This window comes from Canis aureus, chromosome 5, assembly GCF_053574225.1.
Source record: "Canis aureus isolate CA01 chromosome 5, VMU_Caureus_v.1.0, whole genome shotgun sequence".
NCBI classification, from domain to species: domain Eukaryota; kingdom Metazoa; phylum Chordata; class Mammalia; order Carnivora; family Canidae; genus Canis; species Canis aureus.
In genome coordinates, this window is record NC_135615.1 from 36937502 (window position 1) to 36946798 (window position 9297).

The 9297-nt window shown below is 39.0% G+C and overlaps 1 protein-coding gene across 1 annotated transcript; it reads left to right on the forward strand.

The window, feature by feature from the left end:
- The first annotated feature begins 2858 nt into the window (after positions 1-2858).
- On the forward strand, positions 2859-9297 carry PCDHB4 (protocadherin beta 4). Its single transcript, XM_077897560.1, has one exon. It carries the CDS (start codon positions 4064-4066, stop codon positions 6449-6451), a length of 2388 nt encoding a protein of 795 aa, XP_077753686.1. The 5' UTR covers positions 2859-4063; the 3' UTR covers positions 6452-9297.

Below are 9297 nucleotides of genomic sequence, written 5' to 3' on the forward strand. Positions count from 1 at the left end.
GAGAGAGTACACATGTGACTGTGAGGTGGGGAGGGGCAGAGGGAGAGAGAGAGAGGGAAAGAGAATCTTAAGCAGACTGCACACTCAATGCAGAGCCCAATGCCAGGCTCGATCTCATGACCCTAAGATCATGACCTGAGTCAAAATCAAGAGTTAAAAAAAAAAAAATCAAGTTAGTCACTTAACCAACTGAGCCACCCAGGCATCCCAATAAATGTGATTTTAAAAAATAACTTATAGGTTTAGTTTGGAATTTTAACTGATATTATTTTGTTTTTACCAGTGAGCAGTATTGTTTGCTTTAAAGTTATTTCACTCAAATGGCCAGCCTGATATATCTAATTTATCTATCCAGTAGAAAAATCTCAAAAATTTATAAGACTTCCTAACAAAATTCATAAACCATCAATACTAAACAATTATTAACGTTAGCTTAATATTTTGAAATAATGCTATTGATTATATATATTTATATTATTTATAGTATATATACTATATATAAGTGTCATTTAAGGAACTAAAAATACTAGTTAAAATCTAATTCCTATTTCACCAATTAATCTCTCTTAACAATTAATGTTTAATTTCTGCTCTACTCTCCCCCTTCAAGTTAAGAACAAAATAGCCCTCAAGTCATCATGAAGTTTAAAAAACATTCTCTCACTTTTTTTTTAAACAAGTGAGAGTATTCAAAACTCCAGAGTATGGATTTTGCATTTTGAACTTTTGGTCTACTTGTGTTCAAATTCCTTTGAAATGATTTTGATCTTTCCTTCAAAGAAATTCGAAGTTCTTGCTTGTACTTTGCCAGGGAAGAATTAAAACTATTCCTTCTCTCTTTGTATATTCAACATAGAAAAAATGCTTCAAATGTCGTATTTCAGGTCAGATGAAATTTGTGTAAATTTTGTAGTATGAATCCTTCAGAATGGATAATGTAACCTTCCTGACTAGAATAGAATGGTTTTTCAGTGATCATCTTTGATATCATTAACTCCTCCTCTGTGCAGGTAAAATATAATAGATTTTTTTTCTAGGTTTAGCAATTTATTTGGGGGAATAATCTCTTAGGTCATCTTACTTGCTTTTAACTTTACACCCTAATAACATTTCAAAAGATCTATACATAGATATCTTTTTCTCCAATAATCAAGGCTACAGAGTATTCATTATATATATATATATAAATATATATATATTCATTATATATATAAAAATATATATATATTTAAAAATATATATATATCACTCTTATTTTTTTTTACCTTGACCTCAACAAAACACTATTAGTTTCTCTTCCAATTTCTAAGTTTTGTAACCACCTTAGGAAGACAGACCATTTTAAAGATTCTTATATTACTTGCACAGTTGAACACATATATCACCCATGATATCTCTGTAACCAAGGCAAGGCTGAAGAATGAATCTAAATTATCTAAAAAGTTGTTCGCTTCTCCAATCCCACTTATGTGAGTAAGAGAATACATTCTAGAGCCACACTCTAACAGTTTGAATCCTAGCTCTGCCATTTCATATGGTGTTTGATTATGGGCAGGGTATTTAAACTCTCTGTGCCTCAATTTCTTTAAAAAATGTGGCTAATAAGAGTGCCTACTTCATAGGGTGGTTGGGGGATAAAATGAATTAATATGTGTAAATGCTTATAATATCTAGCATAAAGAGGCACCTATGTGTTAATATTATCTAAATTTCACTTGCTTTGGATTGACAAAAGGAATGAAAAGAGATGATTTGCGACACTGTTTCAATGTTAACATATAGAAAGAAGTAAACAAAATATAGTTTGAGTTTTGTTCTGAACACTTTAACTTGAATCTAATTAGAGCTTGGTTATTATAAACAGTTTGCTTTTTGTTTCGCCCAAGATATTTGTTTTCCACTTATATCTAAAATAATATTCTTATCTTTTGCTCTTTTCAGTGTTTTATTATTTTTATTTCACTTAATGGCCCTATATATTGTATCTCCTCTGATTTGCCTTAATATGAAGGAATTCTAAAGTGTATTAATGTTATTATTACTGCCATTGCTATGTCTCTTATAGGAGTTAATAGAACCGGAATCAAAGTAAATTTAACTGAATCATACTTAGCATGTTCTCTGCGAATTCTGTTTATTTTCAGACATGTTAATGGCTGAATGTATGATCTGGCAATAATCTTATATAAATAGAAACACGATCATTAGAGTGGATTAATTTATTTATTCATCTGATATTTGTGAATGACTACTATAATCTAAGCTCTTTCAAAAATATTTTTTCTAATACTTTCTGTCGCTCAGAGTCTAAGATTATTAACTGCCTTTAAAATAATTCATTCAACATGAACTATAAATTATTAAGTAATTAAATAAAATGGCAAGATATTTAAGGAGGGGAAACCCTGTATGTGCAAAGATAAATGGTACTCCACTCAATGTACTAATTGCAACCAAACCTGGTTAACTGAATCTCAGTTAAATTATTATATTGACAATCACAATAGCTGCACACTGCGCTGGAGTTTCATTTTATAAATAAGTCTCTTCTCTTTATGATATATGAATAGACAAGGCCTGAGACCCCTTTGTTCACAGGTTAAAATGCTTTTTAAAATTTTTTATTTATTCATGAGAGAGAGAGAGAGAGAGAGAGAGAGGCAGAGACACAGGCAGAGGGAGGAGCAAGCTCCATGCAGGGAGCCTGATGTGGGATTCAATCCCAGGTCTCCAGGATCACGCCCTGGGCTGAAGGCAGCACTAAACCGCTGAGCCATAAAATGCTTTAAAATCAGGGCTTCTGGGATCCCTGGGTGGCGCAGCGGTTTGACGCCTGCCTTTGGCCCAGGGCGCGATCCTGGAGTCCCGGGATCGAATCCCACGTCAGGCTCCCGGTGCATGGAGGCTGCTTCTCCCTCTGCCTGTGTCTCTGCCTCTCTCTCTCTCTCTGTGTGACTATCATAAATAAATTTAAAAAATAAAAAAAAATCAGGGCTTCTTATTTCCCCCCAAGTCAGCTGGTTGAAGAATATGGTATCTGGTATAAAAAGCATAAAAAGTGGTAAGAAGCAAACTTATTATAAAATATAGGTATCTATCTAACTAAATAAGCTTAAGCTTAAGGCCTTTATCTTAAAAAATTTATATTTACTCACTTAATTTTGTCTATATATTATTCTGATAATAGTCAAGTAATCAAGTCCTATAATCCTTTGAGCTTCAGTTTCCTTATCTGTAAAACTCCTTTGATCTCCTCCCCAGGTCTAAGAATCTGACTCTAATACTGTTTGATTTCCTTCTAAATTTAATGTGGGTTAGCACTGTAAAAGGACTCATAACAAAGTGAAATGCTTCTTCATTCAACAATACTACTATTTGTGTAGCAGTATAGGAACACAGAAACTTCCCTTTGAAAAAATAGTCTCCTTGAGACCATGTGATACCAAACACCTTTAAAAACTTTTGTATCATCATAAATTCCTCACATACTTGGGAATAAACAAATATTAACTATTATGAATTATAATTTTATAAGGACTTATCTCACCTGGTTAGATTATGTAAAGGGGAAATGGAGTAAAGTCCTGCTGATTAGAGTGTGGGGGACCAGGTTATCCTCTTGCTTTGTGCCTATAATTAATTACTCTATCTTATGCAATATAATGAAGTAACCTTATAGATTATGCAATTTAATGGAATTAAAAAGTTTGTAAAAGTTCTATGCACTTTTAAAAATAGCTTACATTTGGACACTTCCAAAATATGCTTTGACATGAGAATTTTAATTTCTAAGTCGAGACGCAGGGTGGCGCTGCAGGCTAAGACTGAATCAAGAGCCCTAAAAAGCTCGCGTATTCCTTTGTTGCAAAGAGAAAAAATACACGCATGAAGCTTTGCCAGCCGTGCTGGATTACTAGCGAGTTTGGGCTGCGATACACTAAACGAACTTACGATTAAAGGCAACTTTGTGAGGACTCTACCAAACAAGAAATCAGAATTTAATACCTCCAGTCTTTTTCTGGCTCCCAGGAGGGATTGGATATAAAAGCACCAGGTCTCCAACATGGAGACACCAGAGAGAATTCAACCAAACAGGCAAGTGATGGCCTTTATTTTAATGGTGTTCTTGTCTCAGGCTCGCGGCGAGCCTATTCGTTATTCTGTGATGGAAGAAACAGAGAGTGGCTCCTTTGTAGCCCATCTGACAGAGGATCTGGGCCTGGGGATTGGGGAACTGGCAGCCAGGTCGGCCCGGGTGGTGTCTGACGATGACAAGCAGCGCTTGCAGCTGGACGGTCAGACTGGAGATTTGCTTTTGAGGGAGAAACTAGACAGGGAAGAGCTATGTGGCCCCGTTGAACCGTGTGTACTGCATTTCCAAGTATTTCTAGAAACTCCAGTTCAGTTTTTTGAAGGAGAATTATCAATCCAGGACGTAAATGACCACTCCCCGGTATTCCCGACTAGGGAAATGCTCTTGAAAATACCGGAAAACAGCCCGCCAGGGACTCTCTTTCCGTTGAAATTGGCTCAGGATTTGGATGTGGGCAGCAATGGTCTTCAAAAATACACGATCAGCCCCAATTCTCATTTTCATGTTCTAACCCGAAATCATAGTGAGGGCAAGAAATACCCAGATTTGGTGCAGGACAAAGCACTGGATCGAGAAGAGCAGCCTGAGTTCAGCTTAACCCTCATGGCACTGGATGGTGGGTCTCCACCTAGGTCTGGCACCACTGCAGTGAGAATCCTGATTATGGACGTCAATGACAATGCTCCAGAGTTTGTGCACTCCCCATATGAGGTGCAGGTCTTGGAAAACAGCCCAATAGACTCCCCAGTACTTAGTGTCTCGGCTAGAGATGCAGATGCTGGAAACTTCGGGAGTGTTTCCTATGGCTTGTTCCAAGCATCAGATGAAATTAAGCAAACTTTCTCAATAAATGAAGTCACAGGAGAAATCCGACTGACAAAGAAACTGGATTTTGAACAAATTAAATCTTACCACGTGGAAATTGAGGCTGTTGATGGAGGAGGCCTTTCTGGAAAAGGCACTGTAGTCATATATGTGGTGGATATGAATGACAACGCCCCTGAACTTACCGTATCTTCAGTCACCAGCTCTATCCCAGAAAATGCTCCTGAGACTGTAGTGTCTGTCTTCAGAATTCGAGATAGAGACTCTGGAGACAATGGAAAGATGATTTGCTCTATTCCAGAAAATCTGCCTTTCCTTCTGAAACCGACTTTCAAGAATTTCTATACCTTGGTAACAAATGGGGCGCTGGACAGAGAGAGCCAGGCGGAGTACAACATCACGATCACCGTCAGTGACCTGGGGACCCCCAGGCTGAAAACCCAGCACAACATCACCGTGACGGTCTCCGACGTCAACGACAACGCCCCCGCCTTCAGCCAGACCACCTACACCCTGCGCGTCCGCGAGAACAACAGCCCCGCCCTGCACATCGGCACCGTGAGCGCCACCGACAGAGACGCGGGCGCCAACGCCCAGGTCACCTACTCGCTGCTGCCGCCCCGGGACCCGCACCTGCCGCTCGCCTCGCTGGTGTCCATCAACGCGGACAACGGGCAGCTGTTCGCGCTCAGGTCCCTGGACTACGAGGCGCTGCAGGCCTTCGAGGTCCGCGTGGGCGCGGCCGACCGCGGCTCGCCCGCGCTGAGCAGCCAGGCGCTGGTGCGCGTGCTGGTGCTGGACGACAACGACAACGCGCCCTTCGTGCTGTACCCGCTGCAGAACGGCTCTGCGCCCTGCACCGAGCTGGTGCCGCGGGCGGCCGAGGCGGGCTACCTGGTGACCAAGGTGGTGGCGGTGGACGGCGACTCGGGCCAGAACGCCTGGCTGTCGTTCCAGCTGCTCAAGGCCACGGAGCCCGGGCTGTTCGGCGTGTGGGCGCACAACGGCGAGGTGCGCACGGCCCGGCTGCTGAGCGAGCGCGACGCCGTCAGGCACAGGCTGCTGGTGCTGGTCAAGGACAATGGCGAGCCGCCGCTGTCGGCCAGCGTCACGCTGCACGTGCTGCTGGTGGACGGCTTCTCGCAGCCCTACCTGCCGCTGCCGGACGTGGCGGCGGCCGAGGCCCGGGCCGACCCGCTCACCGTCTACCTGGTCATCGCCTTGGCGTCCGTGTCGTCGCTCTTCCTGTGCTCGGCGCTGGCGTTCGTGGCGGTGCGGCTGTGCAGGAGGAGCGGGGCGGCGTCGGGGGGTGGCTGCGCGGTGCCCGAGGGCCACTTTCCGGGCCACCTGGTGGACGTCAGCGGCGCGGGGACCCTGTCCCAGAGCTACCAGTATGACGTCTGTCTGACCGGAGTCCCTAGAACTGGTGAGTTCAAATTTCTGAAACCGATATTTCCCAACCTCTTGATTGAGGACAGTGAGAGAGAAATTAAAGAAAACTCCAACTGCAGGAATAGCTTCGTATTCAGTTAAAGATTGTATCTGGTCAAGTCAGCCTCTCCTTAATTTTGGTAAACATCTCATTGCCATGCCTTTCTTTTAATAAATTTTGTTGTCTAAATATGTATATCTCTATTCCAAAACTATGCATATCCCTGATTGTGCTAAAATTTCCTCCTTTGATTAATATTCATTGGACTCGCATTTTCAGTTACACTGGTTATAGAGTATGTATATTCTCCATATTTGACCTTTTCTTATGATTAATCTTTCCATAACTATAATTACTCAAGTAGTGTAAGAAAAAACTTTATTTAAATCAACTTCTTAATGTCTTAAAGCTTTTATGTATTCATGCATTTCTATATATTTGTGATGTTTGTCTTTATCTTCGGAGTGTTGGAAATTCTTTTAGCTACCTAGGCCTTGTTGACTGTTCTCCAGGTTATGTCCCCGAAAACCCATGAGCATCTAACTTAACTTAATTGTTTCTCTGAAATTGTACATAAACATGCATTTTGATTAAAATATTAATACGCTAAAATTGTGACTTCCTATTGTGAACACCATACATACTAGAATTTAAAAAAATTTTTTGATTGTTACTTACCTATCACCTTGTGTGTGTTCCATATATACTAATATTAGATTTTAAAAATTATTCTCATTTATAAGTAATAATTGAGGAGAAAAATCCATAATTTGGCATCATGCTCACTAAACAAACCTAAGTCACTGCTTGGTAAGATCCTTTAAAACAATTTCAGAACCTTAAATAAGCCTTAAATCCTTTCAAAGGATTCAAGATATGAAGGACATCATATACTTCCTTGTCCTTCATTTTGCCCAATAAATAGAAGTTCATGTGTAATTTAATGTATATGTTTCTTTTGGTTTTCTTGCAGCTTCTCTCCATCTTTCGAAAGGGTCAAAGAATTTCTTCTGAGTTTCAGTTATTCTTTTCAGGTCTATTCAAGGTTATTGAGTGATAGGAAATTTTCATTTTAAATTACTTTGCAGACATAAACATCCTTTATCAACAAAATAATGTTTTATTTTTGATGTCGAAGTTATCTTCTGTTCAATGTACTCTGAGGTATTTAATGTAAGCTTATCAATTCTGCTAAATTTTCATTTATAAGAAATAAGCATTATTTTGTCATTTTGGACAATAAGAATAGAAATAGGAATTAAATAAGAAGTAAACTTATCAGAAGTATAATTGTTTTACATTGTATTCAATAAGCAAAGTCAGCTAATCATGTGGTTTCCAACTAAATTTATATGGATATAAGTGTAAAACCTCTTAGTTGAACTTTTGGCATAATGTGAGCAATTAAAGGGCTTGCTTTTTAATCTAAATATTTATTTTTAATCTGAAGGGTCATCCTACTAGAATTTAATTATTTATACTTATCCCTGAATTACTTTTTTTCTTAAGGGTATAATGACATAAAAAGGAAAATTACTGGTTAAGTTATTCCTGAAACATAACCTTTAGCTTTCATCTAGCCTAAAAATTGAAATGAGAAAGTGAGGTATCCCTGGGTGGCACAGAGGTTTAGCGCCTGCCTTTGGCCCAGGGCGTGATCCTGGAGTCCCGGTATTGAATCCGACGTCGGGCTCCCGGTGCATGGAGCCTGCTTCTCCCTCTGCCTATGTCTCTGTTTCTCTCTCTCTCTCTGTGTGACTATCATAAATAAATAAAAATAAAAAAAAGTTTAAAAAAAAGAAATGAGAAAGTGATAAAAATGAGAACAAAATTAAACACAAGTACATATAGGCATAAATATGGTAGTAAACTTTAATGACTACTCCATTTACTGGCTATTTAAATGAATAGCTTTTATGTATGGTGATGAGAAATGTGATTGAAGTTTTCACAGTATATTTCAACATTATCAAAATCCAAGTTCCCTTTTTTCTGTTTATGTCAGTAAAGTCCAATTTGTATAATTGCCCAAATGAGACTGGCCAAATAAACACCCAGAACCCACCTTTATGAATTTATGTGTAAATCTGTGAATTACTTTTTGTATTATTTTATGGATTACTGTGTGTATTCATAAAGCACAGATCATTCTTTACAATAATGCATGGATCATTCTGTATACCAGACTTTGGTGTAGAATGGATCAACATCTTGAAATTCAATGATTTTCTAAGTAAGATGATTTCAAAGATTTTTTTAGTAGTAAATGTGATCAAATAATATCTGCAGATTGAATACCTTATGAAAAATAGGCCAATTCTATTGTTGCAAAAACAAAAATAAACAATGAAGGCCAAAGATCTTGATAATAATGCTCATTTCAATCCTATGTTTTCTCACATGCTTCTGTTATATGTGCATTTTTCCTGTTTTACTGAGAAATAATTGAAATACATACTGTGTAAATTTAAGGTGTACAGAATGATGCTTTGAATTAAATATATTGTGAAGTGACTACCACACACAATAGGCTCAGCTAATATCCTTCTTATATATATATATATATATCTTTTACAATTTCTTTATTGTTTTTTTGGCCACAGCGCATAGTTAGTTGAACATATGCTGTTTGGGGGCAGAAATTTTACTGAAGGCGTTGTATAGGCCCACATCACTTCAAAAACCCCCTCTTCCTTTACTACTGAAAATTACAAAATACAGATTTTAAACAATCTGAGGTTAAAAGTTATGTACTGGGCAGCCCTGGTGGCTCAGTGGTTTAGCGCCGCCTTCAGCCCAGGGCGTGATCCTGGAGACCTGGGATTGAGTCCCATGTCAGGCTCCCTGCATGGAGCCTGCTTCTCCCTCTGCCTATGTCTCTGCCTCTCACTCTTTCTGTGTGTCCCTCATGAATAAATAAATAAAATCTTAAAAAAACAAAATAAAA